This window comes from Oreochromis niloticus, linkage group LG7 (genome assembly GCF_001858045.2).
Source record: "Oreochromis niloticus isolate F11D_XX linkage group LG7, O_niloticus_UMD_NMBU, whole genome shotgun sequence".
NCBI lineage: Eukaryota > Metazoa > Chordata > Actinopteri > Cichliformes > Cichlidae > Oreochromis > Oreochromis niloticus.
The window spans coordinates 60,152,531-60,174,004 of NC_031972.2; the positions used below are offsets into that span (position 1 = coordinate 60,152,531).

General features: G+C 42.4%; 3 protein-coding genes and 1 long non-coding RNA gene across 11 annotated transcripts in view; 2 read left to right on the forward strand and 2 right to left on the reverse strand.

Annotated features, from left to right (window-relative positions):
• The window catches only part of mob2a (MOB kinase activator 2a), a 54,190-nt gene extending 41,062 nt beyond the window's left edge, over nt 1–13,128 (forward strand). For 4 of the 5 annotated variants that reach the window (XM_005471050.3, XM_005471048.4, XM_005471049.4 and 1 more), the window contains exons 2-5: nt 5,819–5,979; nt 7,450–7,543; nt 10,776–10,900; nt 11,288–13,128. In XM_005471050.3, the coding sequence (XP_005471107.1) occupies nt 5,819–5,979; nt 7,450–7,543; nt 10,776–10,900; nt 11,288–11,601 (694 nt within the window). In that variant the 3' untranslated portion in view covers nt 11,602–13,128. Of the gene's footprint in view, nt 1–5,293; nt 5,371–5,818; nt 5,980–7,449; nt 7,544–10,775; nt 10,901–11,287 lie in introns of those variants that run through there. The other variant, XM_005471047.4, reaches the window with a different exon arrangement.
• A 937-nt stretch (nt 13,129–14,065) lies between these two features.
• Nucleotides 14,066–16,221, reverse strand: kcnj11 (potassium inwardly rectifying channel subfamily J member 11). Its single transcript, XM_005471051.3, has one exon. It carries the CDS (start codon nt 15,559–15,561, stop codon nt 14,389–14,391), a length of 1,173 nt encoding a protein of 390 aa, XP_005471108.1. The 5' UTR covers nt 15,562–16,221; the 3' UTR covers nt 14,066–14,388.
• A 456-nt stretch (nt 16,222–16,677) lies between these two features.
• abcc8 (ATP-binding cassette, sub-family C (CFTR/MRP), member 8) overlaps nt 16,678–21,474 on the reverse strand; it is a 57,393-nt gene continuing 52,596 nt past the window's right edge. For 3 of the 4 annotated variants that reach the window (XM_019361860.2, XM_025909255.1, XM_019361859.2), the window contains exons 35-40: nt 21,093–21,171; nt 20,703–20,811; nt 19,828–19,931; nt 18,112–18,245; nt 17,416–17,478; nt 16,678–16,970 (exon numbers count right to left, since the gene is read on the reverse strand). In XM_019361860.2, the coding sequence (XP_019217405.1) occupies nt 16,833–16,970; nt 17,416–17,478; nt 18,112–18,245; nt 19,828–19,931; nt 20,703–20,811; nt 21,093–21,171 (627 nt within the window). In that variant the 3' untranslated portion in view covers nt 16,678–16,832. The remainder of the gene's footprint in view (nt 16,971–17,415; nt 17,479–18,111; nt 18,246–19,827; nt 19,932–20,702; nt 20,812–21,092; nt 21,172–21,474) is intronic. The other variant, XM_003447079.5, reaches the window with a different exon arrangement.
• On the forward strand, nt 16,871–18,105 carry LOC112847523 (uncharacterized). Its single transcript, XR_003221097.1, has 3 exons — nt 16,871–16,992; nt 17,326–17,500; nt 17,651–18,105. It is a non-coding gene; the product is annotated as an uncharacterized LOC112847523 (long non-coding RNA).

A 21,474-nucleotide genomic window follows, 5' to 3' on the forward strand; every position in this document is an offset into this window, starting at 1 on the left:
ACCTGAAAACTACTAATTCCTTTCGCTGCAGCTCTTAGCAAAACTCAACAAGAGCAGGAGAAATGTGACACTGTCTTCTCATCCAGTCTAATAAAATATTAAAGACGCCTGTAGTATTTTAACATAGTTAATTGTGTTAGTCACAGAAAATGATTACCCCCCTCCTTTTTTTCCCTTAAAGTAAAAATGATTAAAAGGTCAATTATTTGCCAAGGTGATGTGTAATTAGCCTTTTAGTTTATAAAAAAGAATTTTACTGCTATCTACTGGTCATGATATGAAGGCTCAGACTTAATACCTGAGGAATGCCTGACCCCAATATAAGGGTTAACTGTGTGTTTGTGTGTCATACAACGTGATAGAGCTACGCCAGTTATACAGAACAAATTCGTGTCCCCCCTCTTAGTGTCAGAGACCCACAGTCATTATGACTGTGTTCCTCCAGGGGACAGACAGTCATGTTAATGCTGTGATGAAGGTTCCTGTTACTTTTCAAGTCTTCGGCCAGGTGTGTTTCTTTTCAAGCAGCAGCCCAAAGGGCACATGCCTCACATCCTGTGGTGTTTTATGAAGATGTGGAGAGGGATGGTGAGGGGACTCTCCACTATTGTAGGTTCGCTTAATATATTCTAGGCTGCATATTAAGAGCAGCAGCAGAAAGTGTTGTTGTACAGTATGTTGTCTTCTGCAAGATCTGTGGCAAGTAGAAACAAGTTTTTCTGCTCCTTCTTTCTTGCGAATTCAACCCCTGTGCTCAAGAAATTAGCTGATCACCAAGAAACTACAGCCTTAATGTATTTGCCTCAGGGGTGATTGCGGGGAGGGCGAGTGGTTCCAGAAATCTTGAGTAAAAACTAAATAAAATTACCCTGTTCGGGTTAACAAAGACACATAGTTTGGATTACATAAGGTGGGTGGCACCTTAGAGCTTGTTATAGCTTTTGTTTTAACCTATTTCCTCCTTCAGTCAGTGATTCAATGCCCTTGACTTAGACGCTGGTATGAATAGAGGTTAGACAAAAGATGGCTTTTAGCTATTTTGCCTTACCTGTTCTTGTCTTTTTACAAGTAGATCGATCAGGGTGTAGAGAAATTTGCTTTATTTCAGTATTTTGCTTCCTGTTGTGTTAAATCAATTCAAGATTACACTCCCAAGTGGTTAAGTCCCAAACCCTATTCCTGTTACATGTTTGTTGTTATGATGATGAGGCTCGAATGTGGTGCTCACAGGGGTTTCTTGCATATTGTGCTAGACTGAGAGCCAGTAACTGGGATGTTTGATAGGATAACATGTAGAAGAAGAGGTAGCTAGGACAGGGCCAGTAGAGAGTGTGTGTGTGTGTGTGTGTGTGTGTGTGTGTACATTTACATATGTTTAGGTCTGCACTCTGGCTCCAGTTCTCATTTACTAATTTGCGTGGCTGCTTTCTCCCCCAGTAAAGGCGTTGATTAAGTGGTGACAGCTGCACTGTTGTAGTTTTTGTTTTCTTGTCCAAAAACTAAAATTGGCAAAATATTCAAACTATACTTAACTCTGAATAAGGCAATACTTTTCTGACTTACCAAGGCTGAACGTCAGGTTTAGTCGATGCTTAAGTCAGTCTCTTTTTTTAAGCTCTGTAATGGCTGCTGTGGTGGAGCTTTGGTGCGCTCAGACTGCTTGCTTTTTTCCCCTCTTTGTGGTTTTTCAGGGCAGGGTGCCATTGGGTCTATTTAATTTAAGTCCTGAAATAGATCAGCAGACTTGGAGAAAGCTGCTTATTTAACAAAATAGCAGAGTTCATTCACTCCATCCTGGTCTTATCATGAAATTTCAGTATTATCCCGGGTTTTATCACACTTGTTTGGTTTTTTTTCTTCCTTTTTTTAAACTTGACTAGCATAATAATAGGCTTAGAAATGAGACTGTCACGTGTTTTTTGAGGTCTGGGCATGTTTTATTTCCTCGCAATATGACCTTCAGTGGATGCCAGTGCTTTTTTGGGGGGGGGGGGGGTTCTAAGAAGAGAACAGAGAGTTGCTTTATATTTATACATTTTTGTTTATTGTGCCAGTGCATTTGATTTTTTTTTATTAGTCAAATCAAAGCTCTTGATATAGAAAGCAGCTGTCTAAAAGAAAATGGTAAAAAGAATTTGTCAGTGTCACCCGACCAGATTGCATTAAATGCGTCCATATGCCATTCGTTGGATACCCCTGTTATCGAAAAAGCCAATTCAAGCAACAGTTGTGTAATATGTTGCTTGCTGGGAGCCAGAGGCTCAAGAGGAACATGGGTTTTGTTGAACAGGTTTTCTTTGTTTGTGTTCAGCTCACAGAAAAACCAGTAAAAACTGAAAATGTTGGGGTTTTTTTTTTTTTTGTTTGTTTGTTTTTCCAAGCATTAATGTCAGTGATTTGGTGATATGGGGTGATTTAATAATTTGGTGATATGGAGATGATTAACTATGGAAACAAGAAGTCGGCATGGTCTGAATACTCCTGAAGCAATTTAGTCGCCAATTTATGGTGTTAGAGAAACTACTGTAGTAAATTCTCCAAGATAGGGCCACATTACCGCACTATCCGATGGCATGATTAATTGGAACCAGATTCTGGTAATGAGATGGACTTGCTTTTGGCGCACCTGCAAGAGGGTTCCCCCTTTCTGTTAGACGAGCCTTTTGTAAGAACCAAGCGTATTCAGGATTGATTTGGCCCACAGTCAGAAAATAATCAGCAGTTAACATTTGCACGTCATGTATATGCATGCTTGGCTTGGTTGATGCTCGTGTCTACACAAACAGTCTTTCAGACCAGATAGAACTTGCTTCTTCTAGTTTTTCTCTGGTGGGATCAGGCTCACGACACAGCTGTTGTCACCAGCTGGGTTAGTGGGGCTACTGCTAGGGGTGTGTGTATGTGTCCGTCTGTGCGCGCAACACACACAGCGCATTTGCTCTGTACTTTTGGTTTGTACAAGAGGAAAGGTAGTGAGAGAAGATGGCTTGATGGTGGGGGAGGTGGCATTGCTGGGAAAAGTGAAAGGGTGAGAGTGGATAGCGGATGGAGTTGAACAGCTGTCGGGTCAGTTACTCCACAGCTCTGCAGCACTGTACTTTGCCTAACCTGTGTAACAGCCCTATTTCCTTTTTGTTTTCATTGCAGATAAACACCAGCAGGTTTCTTCCTGCTTCTCACCATCCACTCATAAATAAATCAGGTTTACATGTATCTCTCTATTATGAGGCCATAACGTAGACCTGTTTCTGCTGGTGCCAGGCACACGTTCCTTTTCTCCTCCACACTCCTGACTTCTGGATTGCCCTGATCTGCCCCTGATCTGGCGAGGAGAAAGAGGCATCTGATGCCTTTTATGGCAAAAACTTGCCTTGGAGAACATTACCAATCAGAAGGTTGTGTGAAGGGAGGAGTGCTGGCAAAGAGGAAGTTTTCTTTATCCTAAAATAAACTAATGGCTGCAGACCATCACCTCCCCTTATCCTCAAATATTCATAAGAACTGGAGGAGGCAATTGTGTGGGAAAATTATGAAATTACAAAGAGAAAGGCAGGAAATGGCTCAGTGAAACAATGTTTTCAAAAGGATCCTTTCACAGGACCTGACCAGTTGTTCTGAAAGGCTTAGCAAAGCCTTTGAAAAGTTGCGAGAGCTTATGGTATCCAAAGATGAAGCTCTTTCGTCGGGAAAAGCTTTTTCACGTGATAGAACATGTAGCTTACAGCGCAAAACCACACAGACCACATGAATCTGTCTGTGCCCTCATGAGAGGGAAGGAGGGGTATTTTCTGTTTGTTTTGGCTAGAGGAAGGAAGCAGATGGCGATAAGGAGATATGAAAAAAAAAACAAGCACTTGAAGGAACTTTAAATGTGAAAAAAGGATTGGCAATTAAAATGTGACTCGGTACAGTTCATAGTGTGGGGTAAATTGAAAGCTGGTTGGGCAGGACAATTAAGAGCAAGTCTAGATAGTTGCAGTTTACAGTTGCACTGTACCTACGTCGTAGATTCAAAGTACAGTGTAAATGGTGCTGTGAGGAGAGAAGGATGGGAGGAAAGGACAGAAAGAGATGCCTTAAGATGGATGAGTGGAGCAACTGGAGAAAGTAGCCTGTCATTAATAATTAACCATCAGTGTGTAATCTCCAGTGTCCTTGTGGTTTTAGTTTTGTTTTTTATAAATGACAATAAAAACAAGCTCAGGTACTGCCTGACGGAAACATCCGAATAATTTCCCAACAAACAAGAACCTTTAGCACCTTGGTACCCTTTGCTGTGTGTCTGAGTGTGACTATGCAAGTGTGAGTCTTTCAGTGTTTTCAGACGCATCCAGAAGACCGTTTACAGCTAAGCATTTGTCTGACAGATAAATTAGGAGACAGTGAACATGTAAGGAAATGGGGGCGGGGGGTCTTAAACATTTACAAAGTAAAAAGCTCCAGGGCTCTGTATCTGTCTGTATTATGTTGACATGCCTTTCCTTGTTTGCTGAGGTGGAAAGCTGGGTGATGCTTCCTGGAGAATGGAATTAAACAGTGAAAGGCTTTTGAACACGGAGCTCTGGCCAAGAGGCCTCGTGCTTTACAGTCCAGTCGTGTTTTGAAAGTGTTTATTAGTTCCCATGGATATCAGCTGGGCCTGTGTTGATCATTCCTCCTTGCTCCATTCCTTTCTACTTCTGCCTGCTCTCTTTTGCCCTTCTATGCTCTTCTTCCATGAATGTAATACCCTTTTTCATGCAGAAAAACAAGCCAATTAACTTTCCTCCTGTAAACTCCAGTGGGGTGAGCTGTGAATAGGAAGTAAAGGAGAGAAGGCAAGAGCCGAGAACACATTGATGGATCATTGTGTTTGGACAGAGGGTGTGGAGAGAAGAGGATGAGGGGAATTAGCAATAAGTTCAAGAAGGCTGGAAATGAAGGTCAGCAGTAGCACAATAAATTTACCTCCTTTGTCCTTAAGCAAACCAAAACAGCGTAGCACTGGCAAGTAGGAGTGAAATAAAGACGTATGTATAATTTGAGAAGAATAATAGTCTTTACGGGGTGTGGAAAGACTTGAGTGGAATACCAAATTAAGCTGGGTATTATTAGTCCTAACTTTTAAAATTGTGAAAAAGGAAGATGGGTGGACAGTTGATTGCGCAAAGTCTGCTGCTTGTTAAGATTTCCAACCTTTAACCCAGGAAGGCAGTGCCTTCACTGAGCAGGAGCTGAGGGAAGAAAGGGCACAGCCCTGGGAACTCTGGCAGAGTGCAGTATCACATTGCAGCACTAAAACTAACAGTGGAAGTACAAGGCGCTGGAGATGGCTGCCTTCATAGAAGCTATTCTACAAACATTCGGTATTGAGCCAGACTTGGAGGATAGGTACAGTAACAAAGGGCTCTTTTGTTTGGTCTCTTTAGGCTGCTGTTAATCAAACGATGGAAAAGTCACAGAACGTTTGTGTTTCGTAACTGATATTTTTGCAATCTGTTATGCATTGGATGCATACCAGTTATTTTATGCTGACTTCCCTGTTTATCAGTGGAATTTTACTGAAGTACTAACTTAGGCTGTTTTGTTTCTATATTTACTGTTGGCTTATCATTTGACCAGCTCATCTTGAAAGGCTGGTTGTGTAGAATATATGTGTTTTTTTTCAGCAGCCTGAACAACTTTCATTCTTTACAGACTCAAACTAAACTGTAGTTTTACAGCTGGCATAAATCTCAGGCGCTTGTAAATTTCTTCTCCCACTTCACATTATCTTGTATTTGCCTTATCAGCACCCTTATCATTTTATTAATCTGCCCTCTTGTCTTCTATATTCCAGGAAGTCCAAAACGAAGCCAAATGGAAAGAAGCCACCAGCAGAGGAGAAGAAACAGTACTTGGAACCAGAGTTCACGAAAGTCCGCGTGGTGGACTTCGACCTTAAGGAACTGGTGGTGCTGCCCAGAGAGATAGATCTCAACGAATGGCTAGCCAGCAACAGTGAGTGCCTTTGACTGTGGTAGTCGTGACAAATTTGAACAATAGAGTTGGACGCTTGTAGATGCTCAGCATTTAAAAGATATTTAGTGAGGTCCGTATTCATTGATCGAGCTTGGTGTTTACACCCACTTGTAACGTTTTCTCGGGGGCTTGGAATTGCTTTCCACATCTATATGCGCTTGTCACTCACCTGGATATAACAAGTAGGACAAGGGAGCTAAGCCTTTAACATGATCCAGGCCTGGCACAGTTTAAAGACTGTTCCCGGTGCAACACTACACGCCACCATTTACAGTCACTCTGTGCAGCGTGTCAGCCTTTACCAAAATGTATATTTGCCATTTTGAGCATCACTTCTGGAGTTTACTCAGCTTTCTATGACCTGGCAGCTGGATCAGTCTCAGACTTTCTTTTTGACTTTGCTTTGGTTACATATCCAAACCACTACGGTGCATGCAGGGGATGGGGGGAATTCTTCTTTCCTTTTTATTTTAGCTAATAAAACACTGTTGCATAACAACAGACGGGATGTGATTTCACATGCCCATAAGTTTGTCATCATGAAAATTAAGTTATACAAGCTTGCATATATCAAATTGTATCCATCAGTGACTGAGGTTTAGCTTCCAGGAAACTCAGTTGGGTGGAGCAATGTTTAGATTTTTTTTTTCTTCTTGTAACCAAATAAATAATGATGTCATTTTTACTAAATATTTTCCAACTTCAGGCTTCTATGTTGCGCAGGGAAAAAAATGTGTGGGAACTAGTGGGATGGTAGTTTAATCCTAATGGGAATAGCAAGAGATCTAAATGAAAATCATATAATACTCTATTACTTATTTCCTTTGTAAAAATTGGTTGACATTTTGCCTTATTTAGCGTATTTATGCCTCCTGTTGTTGGAGATGATTACATTGGGAGTCCGTCCCTCTTGTAGCTTTTAAAAAAATATGTCACAGAAGACATATTACTTAAAGAATCTCACGCTACAAGTAAGATAACAAGTAAGACGGACGGGTTATCCTACAACTAACATGCATTGCAAGCATGTTGACAGTTGAATAGTTTTCTTGAGTCCGTGTAGACCCCAGTTTTGTTTTGTTTCACTTTTGTGCAAACGTATAAGGCAGCGCAGGAGTTTTACCTTGCAGCAAAAATACCTGTCTGTTTTAGGTGAATGCTTGTCAAAGCCTCCTCCCATTCTTTGTGTGCATCAGAAACAAAACCATCTTTTGAAGGATGTGGTAACTGGAATTAGTGTGTGCGCATGTGACTCTTACCTGCCCACTAAGCATTGCGTATACAATTTTAGGTGTGTCCTCATGAGCCAAAGAAGAACGTGACAATAACATATCTTCTTACGGTCATTCACCCACTGGCATACCAATATTTGCTTGTGCATTAGTGTTGTTATAATTCCTGTGTTGTGGATGACCAACAGTCTTGTGCTCTCTCATCTCTTTCCCACAGCAACAACATTCTTCAATCTTATCAACCTTCAGTACAGCACTATCTCAGAGTTCTGCACTGGGGAGATCTGTCAAGCCATGACGGCCTGCAACACGTAAGTTATCGCCCACACTTCTGGTTTATTCATCACTCACCTGGAGAGCCCTTATTGGTTTATTCATCAGAAATCTGGTGTCCTATTGGATAATTCATTAAGCGACGCTTCTCTGGTCAGCAAGGGCGAACTCACAACCCCGAGGAGATGCTCGGTCTTCTAACTACCCACACAGTATAGAAATGTGCATATTTTAAAGCTTTCAAGGAGATCTGTTGAGCTCATCTGAAGCTTCATAATATTTTTGGAATTTATTTGCACAATTGGCAGTTTGAAAATGATCCTTCTTTTACACTAGTCCTTCCTGTTGGTTCTCAGGTCTGGGAAGGGGGCCTTTAAGGCCACTCACCCCTTAAGTCAACTTTTTTCTGATTGGCTGGCCCTCACAAACAGAAGGTTAGGGCTGCTGTGCTTTGATGTGCTTAGATGTTGCACCCAAGGCATGGCCTTTTTAAGCACCAGTTTTCCTCTTTTCATTATTATCACTGGCTTGCACAGACGAAAACCTGATATAGTCTGGCAAATGTAGAGTCCACATGCTAATAACTGTACCCTGGGCCAGCTTCAGCTTCAATTGCGGTCCAGCCTGTGATTTTTGCTGCTGTCTGAACTCTGCTAATATCATTACACTCACATCACACACACATTTCCTTGATTCTCTGATCAAAGTGTCACCAGGATGTCTGCCTTTAATCTCTTGCCATTTGTTAGCAATCGGTTCCAGTCCAGGGGCTGAAATCTGTATCGCTCTGAAGTCACCCCACAGGATATTTTTTAAAACTTGTCACGTTTTTAGACCCATGCCTTTTGTCCTCAACTGGTTTATCACTACTATGTGAAGTAAATTAGGCATATCTTTACATTAGTTTGTTTAGGATAATCCTAACATAGAAGTCTCATGTTAACACAAGGGGAGGATGACTAACTCTTAAGTATTTATTGAACTAGCCTCCCCTGTTCAGGTGGCGTGCAGTCTTTTTATGAGGCCTTGACTCTTAAAGAGAGGCCCTCTTTTCCCCTGTGTCTGCTGAAGGCTCAAAAAACCAGATTAGCCACACTTTGAAAAACCACAATAATCACTAAACACCTCCTAACACATTCTAAGTAATGTAATCACTCAAGCCGAATTCTGAGAGATAGACAAACAACCTGGTGTTTGACAGTAATCATGAGTTCAGCTGTGAGACAGTGGCGTTTTCCGCTGTTGTCACCTTAAGCTACTGCTTCTAACCCACACCCTGACAAATAAGACAAACATGTTTCACCTGCGGTATGTAAACGGAGGAGGCGTTGGAGCAGATTAACAGGTTTTTGTTTGTGCCGTTTGTCGAGCAGTAAAACAGAGTTAATGTCTTGAATATTAAAGACGCAGAGTTGAAGTGACAATGAATATGGTTTGTTTAATGACTCCTCTGAACTCTAAATGTAGGCCCAACATTTAGGATTGTACCTTTCTCTGCTGCCTGGTGCCCAGCACACCCCGCCTTTTCCTGCCTATGCAGGATCTGGCATCGCGCCGCCCTCTGTGGTTAAAACTGACTGAGGCCCAGTCACAGCAGCAGCGTCAGTGCCCCTGCCCAAGGGCAGAGCTGAGCACTATTTTTGGAAGAAAATGTTTCCATGAGCTCTGAGGAAACAGAACCATTTGGTAACTATTTAGACCCATTTTGTGTGGGTGGGTGGATAGAAGTGCTCACTGTGTTCACTATACATTGAGTTCTTATAGATGGTTCCAGTTTAGATTCTGTTTATGAAAATACACCCACTTCTTCAGCATTGTTATAAAAACATACGTCATTAACAAAGAATAAAAAAACATTATCCAGTCACTTAGCTCGAAGCTAAACTGACAAAATCTGTTGCGTTCACTGCACAGTCAGTTTTTGTGTAAGTCAGTATTTTTTTATTTTTTTTTTAAAAAGGAAGGAAGGAAATTACGAAATACAATTAAGGCAAAACTTGCAGTAGACAGAAAGTTGAAAAAGGCATAAAGTAATGTTTTATAAAGTCTCCTGAATTTGTTAGATTTACTTAATTTGATCTTGTTTTGGGATCAAATCTTTATTTCTTCTCACATCTTTAGAGGTGCTCGTTGTACACACTTGAGCAATTTTAGTGTTTAGATGCTTTTTTCCGTTCTTTTTTTTTTTTTCTCTAACAATTCAACAAAAAGCCAAGGACACTACATAACAGACAAACTAAAGGTTAAGCAAAAGCAAATTATATTTGAAAAGCTGTCTGTGTCCCGTTAATGAAGTCTGACTTAAATCACTGTGTTATCTGTACCATGTCTGCTCGTCTCTGTGTATTTAGCAGCACAGGAATATTTGTGGTTTAGCCAGTCTCCCACATGCACACAGTATTAGACTGTCTGTTAGTGTATTGTAAGTGTCATGTCCTGCTGTTGTGGTCAGTAGTTGGCCTCCTGGAGGATCAGCTATGTGGACACTTTACATTCCTCAGGTTTTGTTATGTCTGCCCCGCTGCCTCCCACAGCCGCACTGCAGACTGCTACACCTGCATTCACATTTTATCTGCTTATTAACTGACCTTTCCAACTCAGAGATCATCTCTGGTCCCTGTGGTTATTTTACCATTTCGGTCTCAACATCTCGTCTCCTGACAGCCCGCAAAAAGCCGCCTGTGGCTCATTCATCTATCTCTAAGGTGCCTGCTGACCTCCCGTTTGACCTTTTGTTAACCATGTTTCCAAGCCAGCCGCTTACAATTCAGTTATCTGAGTCAGCCCGCGGAAATGTTTGCCCAGCAGCAGGACTGACGGGGGATCAGTGTCAGCAAGAGGCAATGTGGCCCGATCAGGAAATTAAAACTCAGAGTCACGGGATCCGCTGTAGCCAAAAAATGCAAACATAATATCTAGTTTGTACATAAGATTGCACATTTGACGTATCACTTTCAGTCATACAGTGATACTCTGATTAGAGGTCTGGGTTTTTTCTCGATGAGGAAACCAAGCAGGTGATTTTTCATGAGCCAATTGTCACTTGTGTTATTTTATCTTCCTGCTTGTTCGTTTCTGTTCCAGCAAATACTTTTGTCTGAGCTAATGCTGCTGCTACATGAGCCACACACATTCTTTCAGCAGCATTCATTATGATTATTAAAGCTCTGATTGCTGCTGTGTAATCGCATCCTGTTCTCCATTCATATGTCTTAATGTTGTTGTAATAACAGGGATTGTGACATTTCCTCTGTGTTGCTCTCTTTCTAGAATATACTACTGGTATGACGAGAAGGGGAAGAAGACGAAGTGCACTGCTCCACAATATGTAGACTTTGTAATGAGTCTTTGTCAGAAACTGGTCACAGATGAGGAAATCTTTCCCACAAAATATGGTGAGTGTGGGCCTGAGCAGCTCTGAAGTGTTAAAGCACTTTACTTCCCCCTGCTGGTGCAGATGTGGAAGTGTAGGGTACCATAAATCAGCAGCAGTCCAGTGAGCAACAGCAGGAAGAAATTGTAGATTCCAATCAAATTTTATGCCAAACTTATGAGTCTTGGTATTATTTATTTTTAACTTTATTAACTAAGCAATGAATATTATCAGCGCTTTTTAAATAACTCACTTTTAATGCAAACCTACAGCAGAGCTGCATCTTTAGTTTTGCATTCACACCAAGTTATAATATTTTATTCAGGGACTGGCAAAACGAGCCAGTTTATAATACTGCCAAAGGCTCAGTCATTTAGTCATTATTGTTACTGTCTTTTTCTCGCTTCAGGCAAAGAGTTCCCCAACTCCTTTGAGTCCTTGGTAAAGAAGATCTGCCGGTACCTGTTCCACGTGCTGGCTCACCTCTACTGGGCGCACTTTAAAGAGACGGTGGCTCTGGAACTGCAGGGCCACTTGAACACTCTGTATGCACATTTCATCGTTTTCGTAAGGGAATTCAACCTGGTCGACCCCAAGGAGACCTGTATCATGGACGACCTGTCCGAAATCCTCTGCACCCCTGCCCCGCTGCCAGCACTAACCCCGGCCCCCTCCGCCACAGCACCCTCCCCTTCTTCACAAAACCACGTGACGGAGAGATGAGCGGGGGCGGTGGTGAAACGGCAGCCGCGGGGTGTTAGAAGATCAGATGGAGAAGGACAGACAGCCAGGCCCCCTTCCTTGGTGCAAGCAGGACTTAAGAGACCTTCCACTACCCTTATATTTCGCTACAACTCCAACCAACCAGCCGGAAGGAAAGGGGGGGAGGGGGGATTTTTCAAGGGGAGGGTTGGGGTGGCGGGGGAGGGGTTTGTCACGCCAGCAGGAATTGGCGTGAGCGTTCCTCCGAGGGACAAATTCCTCCCACCTTCTCTGCAATTTAAACTAGGAACAAAAAGTATGTGTATGTTTTATTTTTTGGTTTTTATTTTCTTTTATTTTTTGTTGACTTTTTATTTTTGGTTTGAGAGGGAGGTGCAGTGTGTTTGTCAGCACTTCACCTCCCTCTGTCCTCTGCCTAACATACAGTACAGGAAGGGGGGCTCTGCTTTGCTTCGACCTACTATTGTACAGTGTTGTTGATGTGTGGAGAAGAGGCATCTCTGCTGACTTGTGGGCTTGTCCTTCCCTCCTTCGGCAGTGGGAGGCGGCCTACAGGTGCACGGCCACTACCCTGGCCAGTAGGGAGCCATGTTACTGCCTGACAGGGGCGATACTAGCCAATCACTGTTTTGGGTTGTTTATGTGGGGGATGATTAAAGCGCTTCCTACTCAGGACCTGAGAGAATAGTCACTGCTGCCAGAGAGACTCTACTCATTTTCATTCTCTATCCCTTGTTCACCAGACTGCTCAGACAGATGTCGATTGTGTTTAACTACAATATAGTCAAATAATCACCAGGGGAACCCCTTAACAAAAAATATCCCAGAGCCTACCTTTAGAGGGCAGCAAAGATGTGGAGGATGCCACAGAAACAGGGAGACGAAGAAGAGAATATAAAGATTGTATGAGAGATATTTAATCCTATCAGAGAATCGGGACTTTGAGACAGATTGGTGCCTGTATAAGGTGAATCAGAGCTGTTTGCTGGTGTCTGACACAGCAGCAGCCCCTTAACCCACCAACAACATCTCCACCCACTCACTCCAGCAGCACAGAAGGACAAAGACATGAGGTAATGTCTGCAGGCGCAGAGAGGGGGAGAGAGGGACGGAGTGAGAGGTGAGGGCAATGGTGTGACGCTGCTCTGCTGTTTAAACCAGTAATTCCAGTGCAAAATAAAAGTCTATTTTATTTTTACCAGTCCCTTTAAATTTGCTTTTTTTATATATATATCAGAGGAAAAATTACTTTGGAAATGATCACAGTATCATTACACATGTATAGAAAATGCACAGTCTGCTTGGACTTTACTGTACAAAGAATCACAAGCGGGTTCTGTCAGAAATAGCCTCTGTGTGGAGGAGGATTGAATTTATAATTCTCCTTTTTTTATTTATTTTAACTTTTTTTGCAGGGTTCCTCAGTTCTGGCTCTTGTTTTTATGTATTTTAATTATTAACTAAGTTAAAAGCAATTTAATATTTTAAGCTCTGCGGATTATAATCTAATAAAAGAGAGAAATGCCAGCTGTCTCTGTGTCTTTGTTTGTTTTTGTTTTTTGTGGAAATTGAAGAAACAGCCTTGAAGCATTGAAGAAGATTGTCTTATGTGATCATTTTAATGGGAACGCCGCCAACTTCCCACTGGAATTTTTTTTTCCCCCTTGCTCCTAACATAAAATACTACTCCGCATGTGTTAACCCTTTTGTAATGGCGATCAGAGGCTCTTTAGTATGACGAGAAGTTTGTTAGAATGAATGGAAGATGGGAAGCAGGCAAGAGATGCCGTCTGTTTTGAAGAATGAAGAATTCACGGTTTTCTTCTGTTTGGCCTCTGTGGAGACCTCGAGGGCAGTCTGGCTGCTTGTCTGTTTTGGGAGAAAACGCCAAAACCTTTGGTAGAGAGACTTTGTGGAAGGGTGCATATGAAAGAAACTTGAAAGGTAACTAGAGGGAGGTCATACTTATTTAAGTATGACCTCCCTCTAGTTACCTTTCAAGTTTCTTTAAGTTAAATATAACACATTCTCATTCATGGTGCTTCCATAATAAATATATTTTATACTTTACGTCTCGCCTTTTTTCTGCAAGTGGAAAATGCGATCTCATAAAATTTAAATGATTCTTTTGACTGTACTGTGGGAACTGTAAGATTTGTTTGATCCAACCTATAGAGTTGGGTTTGGGTATGATTGCTTCTGCAGCCCGGATCTTTGACTGTTTGTATTTTAATCTTTGTCAAAGTAGCTGGCAGCTATGTTGCCATCGACAAGAGTAATGAAAAACTGTAGTGCAGATTTTTTTTTTTAATGCTACAGCCTACTGTGCTATTACTTATGCTGTGTAAAATCAGGGGATATACTAATGAGTTCTTCCGCATATTGAGAACGCCTTGCTTAATTGTGGGAGTGCCTCATTATTCTAATTTAATTTCCTTCTTGTGCCTCTCCATTCACAACACCATTTCTAGCAGCGTTCTTTTATTTATTTAGGACACATGCAGTCAATTTTTTGTTTAAATAAAAGACAAGGTGATTCACACCTGATACAGCAGTCACTTCTAATCATCAGTGCATTCTATCTCGCGCATTTTCACGCTGACCCTGAGTATAAAAGCATGTTGTGCGCACGGGCTGCATACGGCTGGAGAGAATATATGCTGATTGTTGATTACAGGTAATCCCTACCATATGTTATAAAATAAATATGATTATCTGAATTAATAACCACCAATCTTAGACAGTTAACTCTCATACAAAATGCTCGCAGACATGATTTGCACACTCTTAATCGTGAGTTTTCATGGTCTCCAGCCTGGACCTTCGAGCCACGACGGAGCCCCGACGTCTTCTTACAGACGCCCGCAAGGTGACGCCCTCGGTCAGTTTAAACCGAGCGATGCCACCTGCCTCATCCAGTTTCTTAGCGCTGCAGCACGGTGTTGGGACCTTCATAGTGTTGCCAAACTTGGAGTAGTCCACTGCGTACATGCCGTCCTCCTCGGACACTGTAGGCACAAAGCGCTGTCCCCACAGGATCTCCTCCGACACGTAGGACGTCCTGGCCTGGGTGGTGATACCGGTGGTTTCCACCACCCCCTCCAACACAACGATCACCTCTATGTCTTGGAGTAACAGATCAGAGGCGGAAAGGTCGTAAAGGGGGCTGTGCTTGTCAATTATGTGACAGATGATGAGGGGAGATACCAAGAAGATGCCATTGGTACCCACTGGGTTATCCATGTGTATGTCGATTTGGTCTAGTGGCACCACCTCACCCTCCTCCGTGGTGGTTCTCTTGACAACCTGCATTCGGACGGTGGCGCTGATGATCATGCTTTTCCTCAGATCCCCGATGCGAACCATAAAGCAGAGCTTGTTGTTTCTGACGGAGATAACGGCGTGTTTGCTGAAAATGAGCGTCTCTGCGCGCCGGTTGGCCTGAGCGGTTTTCATGAAGATGCAGCCGAGCATGATGGCGTTGATAACCAACCCGACAATGTTCTGCACGATCAGAATGATGATAGCGGAAACGCATTCCTCCGTTATCATCCGCCCCCCGAAGCCGATGGTCACCTGGACCTCTATAGAGAACAGAAACGCGGAGGAGAAGGAGTGAATATCCGTTACGCACGGGATAAAGTCGTCTGCGCTCTGGTCCAAGTCGCCGTGCGCAAACGCAACGAGCCACCAGATCATTCCAAAAAGGAGCCAGCTGCACAGAAACGACATGGTGAAAATGATGAGCGTGTGAAGCCATTTTAAATCCACGAGCGTTGTAAACACATCCTGCAAGAATCGGCCCTGCTCTCGGATGTTGGTATGCGCTACATTGCATGTGCCGTTCTTGGAGACGAACCGAGCCTTTCCCGCTTTCGCCTTGAACTTGGGCTGCAGAACATCTTCGGCCAAACGTGTAAGCAAGTAATCTTCAGGAATGAGTCCTTTCCTGGACAACATAGCGCTCCCATGCTACGTACCCACAGCCGTTTCGCTTTGAAGGTGCTGCCTGCTTGTGCTTGGATGAAAAAAATGAATTTTTCTCCTCTCTCCCGGTGACTTCTCTTACTAGCCGGTACTCACCGGTGCGGTGTCAGCTCTTCGGCAGCTGTCGGGCGCAGGAAGGGAGAGCCTTGTTGTGCCCTGTTTTCTGAAGGTATGTGTGCTCCTCACGTTGCCTCCAGATCAGGCGCCTCACAACCGCCAAATCCCATGAGAAGATTCTTCTAGCAGCTCCGCAGCTGCCGCCGTCACTCACAAAATAGAGCGACCAGGCGTAGTTGTGCCACACCGCTTTGTTCCCATTGAGATCTCCATCTACCGCTGCGTTGGTACGCACGTAAAGGAAATCGAGTGAGATGGGAAATGTTCCTTCTATCGCCGCGTAATGGGCCTCTGAGCTGAGTTTTATCACATTTGGATGAGGAGGCAGGCTCATGAGGCGCAGTTGGCTCTTTGCTGATCTCGCTACTTCGCTATAGCTTGGTAACGTGAGAAGGAGACGATGTGAGGTGGAGAGGCAGTCCCTCCCTCCCTCCACCACCACCACTACCACCAGAGTGGTGCCCTTCCTTTCATTTTCAATGAGAATGCAGGAGAGACCAGGACGCATTAAGAACTGTTCAGCCGTGTAGCCTCTATGCCACAGGCAGCTTATTATGCGATCATATAATGGTCAGAGTGTTTGTTGAAAACTTAACATTAGGCACTAGCAGGCAGTGGGCTGGTCAACCACAGAAACCAGATCTTCTCTTTTTGTTTTGTTTTGTTTTCAAGTCCTGACCTTTTTCCCCCCCATCTCTGAGCCCTTCCCAGCTTTATAAATTTCTATTGTCAGATTGTCAGTGTTCACTCCATCAAGTGCAGCCTCAATCCCACCAGAAGCACACGAAGAATGTTTATAGCATGCTTTGTTTCTGGCAGTGTGCATTTATTTGCTTGCTTAGCTCCAGGTCATTTTAAATCTACAATCCCGTGATGACTAATCAGTTTCAAACAGCAAGTTTAACACATGCCCAAAACACACTTTTAGTCATAAACCCCAATCTCACTGCACAAATAACTCTGGACACACACTTTCAGGATAATTTATGTTTTATTAACAAAGCATTAACATTCTTATGTACAAATATAATACAACATGATTAAAAAATAAAAGGAATATATTCCATGGGATCAATTGCACTTTGAATGTCTTCCTTTAATGCTTCCACGCTCTTCCTCTTCTTGTGCTACTTGTCTGCTTGCACAAAGGAGGCGAAGACGCTGTCCTCCTTGTCCAGCAGAGCCTGGGGTCTGTCGTACTCAAGGATGATCCCCCGCTTCATCACGATCACCAGGTCGGCATTGAGGATGGTGTGGACGCGATGCTGCGTGACAGAGCAGAAGAAAGTAATTACTGCAGTGAGCAGTCCAGCGAATGCTAGATCACTTGGACTGTTTAGAAACAAAGCTGCAATAGAAAAAGCTGTATGCACATCTTTATATTGGCTGGTAAATTAAGTGTGTGGTTGCATCCACAGTAAATACCAGAGTTCATCAGGTTTCTATCTGTTTGCCTTTTTTTCTTAAATAAATCATGAGAAATATCAAAAGTGAGCACTACGCATTTTACCATACATTTTTTACCTCTTTTATTACTCCATAATGTAATTGCAATAACAAAGAATAAGACCAGAAACATGCCGTGATTTCCTCTTTCAATAACTAGCACTGTATTTGTAGCTTTTCAAGGTTAAAGCGTCAGCAGTGCATTGTGAAGGTCAGCAGTCCCTGTGCTAACGCAGCTGTAAATGGCAAGGGGGATATACTCACTGCTATGATAACTACTGTTCGATCAGCGAAAGCAGTCATCACCACTTTCTGCAGGATGCTCTCCTGTGGAGAAGGAGGCAGGGAGGTTAGTTTAAGCAAACATGCCTTTGTGTAAAAACAAAAGGTGCTTTCAATACTTAACATCATCATTCATGTTGTTTAAAAAAAATCACTTTTTCACCCTCATTGTTCAAACCATCATCTCTCTTGTTTATTGTCTCGTCCCTTCTTACAGGATCAACTGTGTGTCCTTGAGGGCAGTGCTGCTGCCTTATTGTAAGCTGGAACTGGTGCTCTTTGTGGCCGATCATTCAGGAGAGGCTTTTAAGGACGGAGCAACCATTTCCTGAAATTCCCCTCAGGCTCTCGGTGCGTTAGTTAAAGGTTTACTCCCAAAACTGCTGAGATTTGTTTTCTCGTTCTGTACCTCTTTTAATATTACTCTACAAAAGAACCAAGTGTTAAGCTTTTACCGTTGTACATCTATTCACAAATCATCCAGTCTGTCAGCTTTTCCTTCATTTTCTTTGCTGCCGTGCCCCCAGATGAAAATTACCGCGTGCACTTTGCGTCACCCCTGCACTTCTCGTGTCCTTCACCTCCCCTTTCTCTGATTTTCTCATTTCTTTTCTCCCTCTTCACACCTGCTCTCCACTCTTCACCTTAAAGATGCTCTTTGTTTAATTACACACTCACCGTTGCCATGTCTATGGATGCCGTGGCTTCGTCCATGATAAGGATACTGCTTTTCCTGACGAAGGCTCTGGCCAGACAGAACAGTTGTCTCTGACCCTGACTGAAGTTTTCACCTCCTTCTGTCACTATGGCATCTGAAAACCCAAACATACACTTCAATATGTTTCAATCATTTCCAAAATTTAGAAGCATTTTTTATTGTTGTTTTTGCGACACATGACACTACAGAGGAACTACGTAGTTCAGTTATTTTCTTAAGTAGGAGTGTAAAGAGTAAGAGGGTAAAGTTAATTAGCCTTTAGGTTTTGGATTGCAGATCAATAGCATATTGATTTCCCATTTTCTCCTCAGTGTTATAAATGATAAAGGTTAAGTCATAAAAATGCCTGAAGAACTAAACAGCTTTCTAGCGATTTAACCTAACACAGAATAAAAATCTACCATCAGGTCATTAATTAATGAATTAATTAATTGAATGTTGAGATTTTCTTTTTGGTTGTAATGTCATGTAAGTTTGACGTTAATATTCAGAATGAAGAAACACCGAGAGGACTGAGGGTGGCGTGGGCTGCAAACCTGTAATTTAATTGCTACATGGGAGCTGTTTGATGACCGGATCAATTTCTTTGATCCAGCGCTCAGTTTATGCAACAGTAGGATGTTTGTCACTCTTCAAACAGAGGCTTCCTACAGGAATCAAACTAGTTACAAGGTGACTGTAAAGGGTTAGAAATAATGGGAGGGGTGCATTGTGCAGTGAAGTCACACTGAGAGGCATTGTTTGGTGTTTTGCATTAAATATGATTAATAAGGTTATTTTTTAATTCCTCAAACTGTACGGTTGCCTTTATGAACATATAATAAAGGCAGTAACAAGGACTCATGTTGGCTCTCCACACAACACACATCTATAGCACACTGTATTGTTGCTTATACCAAATCAAAGGATGAACTTAATTAGCCATCAGCTCCAGCCTCAGGGATCAATATCTTACTGAACATCTGGTTCCAGCAGACATAAACTAAAGCTGCAAGCAGCTTAGCTTGAACCTGTCACATCCTGGCATACACACATTCGTCAGTGTCACACAAAACTGAAATTGATCATGCGAGATGAGCAGCAGGCTTATTCCACAAGAGAAGCATTTCTTTTTGTTGTTGTGACGAATCGCACAACAACAAAAGGATGGCCGAGACGCAAGGAATCGAGTGATAAACTGGAAGCGCTCACGTGCCAATACTAATGTCCACGCAAAGACGGCCCCGTGCAACATCATCGCTTCAAGCGTTCATCATTTATGCACGTTGGATTTTCTGACTTGACTTTCAGATAATATTTGATCTGGCTGCGAGTCTTCCTGCCGACAGCAACTGTCTGGTGTCCTGTGTCAAAACCACGAGCAGAAAACTGTGCAGGACGGAGCAGCAGCACATAAAACAGCCACTGCAGCGAGTTAAAAATGAATGCTCATGTCATCTGATACAGAGGCTCGATCTTTGTATGGGGACACTCGAGCAGCTGGTAGATGTGACGTTCGCACAGTGCACGTAGCTTCTGAGAAAGAATTAAATTTTCTGTTGAATGTTCAGATCTGGGTGAGAACACTTTACTCTGTGTGTCTTTTAAAATAAACAGTTTGCAAATGTGATATAGTTGACACACACACACACACACACACACACACACACACACTTGAACAAACACAGATGTCTCACCCAGGCCTCCTGGAAGTGACTTAACAACAGGTTTCAGCTGAGCTATCTCCAGCGCTTCCCACAGCATCTCATCAGTTGCTTTCATCTCTGGGTCCAGGTTGAACCTAAAAACCCACAAAAACAAGCTACATTTAGGGCTGCAACTTTCAGTTACTTCATGATTAGGGCATTTTTTTGAATAACAAATATTTGGATGATCTGTAAAGAGAAATAATATCCTAATATCCCAAGTCAATATCACCAAAAGTCTATGTTTGTATTTCATAAAACATAATAAATATTATATTTTGAGGGTCTGAAATCAGTATTTTTGCTTTAAAAAAGTCATTTTTATTCGTGGTCTGTAAATTTAAGCTTTAATATAATCTTCACCTCCGAGCTGCCACTGGGGCCATTTTCATTATGATCTATTTGAAGCAGTGTCTCTGATGACTGTGTAATGAATATTCCAGTAAATGGACTAAAGCGTATGAGCTGGTCAAATCGAGCAACACAGCCTGCTGTCATCACTAAACTGAGTCCATACATAAAACATGTAAAGGGACAAACACTGAAATACACTTTTACATCACTGGAATGAGTATAAAACTACAGTCTGAGACCATCATGCAGCTTTTTTTTTTCTCCAGCATGACATTACTTTTATGGTCGGTGCTGCTGGAGTCTAAAAATAAACCTCTTCACTGGAGTTTTCAGAGGACACTCTGAACTCTGGCTCTTATCCACAATTAGCTCACCTCCTGTTTTGTGTCTTTGAAGACTCTACCATCTGCTCGTTTTACTGGAACTGTTCTGCATTCCCCCCCCGTTTACTAAAATGCATATCACTATCACTGATTCACTAGTCTTCTTTTTGACAGAGAAGTCTACTGTACCGGATGGTGCCACTGAACAGGATAGGGTCCTGGAGGATGATGGACAGCCGGGATCTGAGAGTCTGCAGAGGCAGCTTGGAGATGTCGATGTTATCAATCACAATCCTTCCTGTGTGACGGAAGTTTACGAAAACACACTGATTTCACCAATTAAGACACTTTTCCTCTTTTCTTCTACTATTTCAGTTATTATTTTATCCCTTGAGGAGACACAGAATCCCATTCGGATTATGTAAGAAAGGGCATCTGGTGCAGAAATACAACGTGCAGATCTACCTGTTATGGCAACCCCTTGTGAATAACCAAACAGCCATAAGTATTATTTTATTTATTTTATTTTATCCTGTTAACATTCTTTTGTGCTGATGTGAAGCTGAAGTGATATTTTACCCTCAAACATGTCCACCATGCGGAAGAAGGCCAAGGAGAAGGAGGATTTACCGCTGCCGGTCCTGCCACAGATCCCCACCTGGAAAAAAAGCAAAAACAGTCATCATAATTATCACCATTAATCTATCCATCCATTCTCTTAGCAGCTTATTGGTGTGGGAGGCATGTGGCTAGACTCTGTCCTAGCTGTTAAGGCAGGGTAAGGCAAGAGCAGGGTACTCCCTGGACATGTCCAAGTCCATTAAAAGGCTGGCCAGTGCTCAGTAAACTAAAATATGTCTTTTCTGTATTATCTCTTTTCACTAGCAGAAGACTTTTAAAAAAGTACTGAGTGAATACATGAATATTTCATTAAATGCATCCAAAGTGGTATTAAAAATAA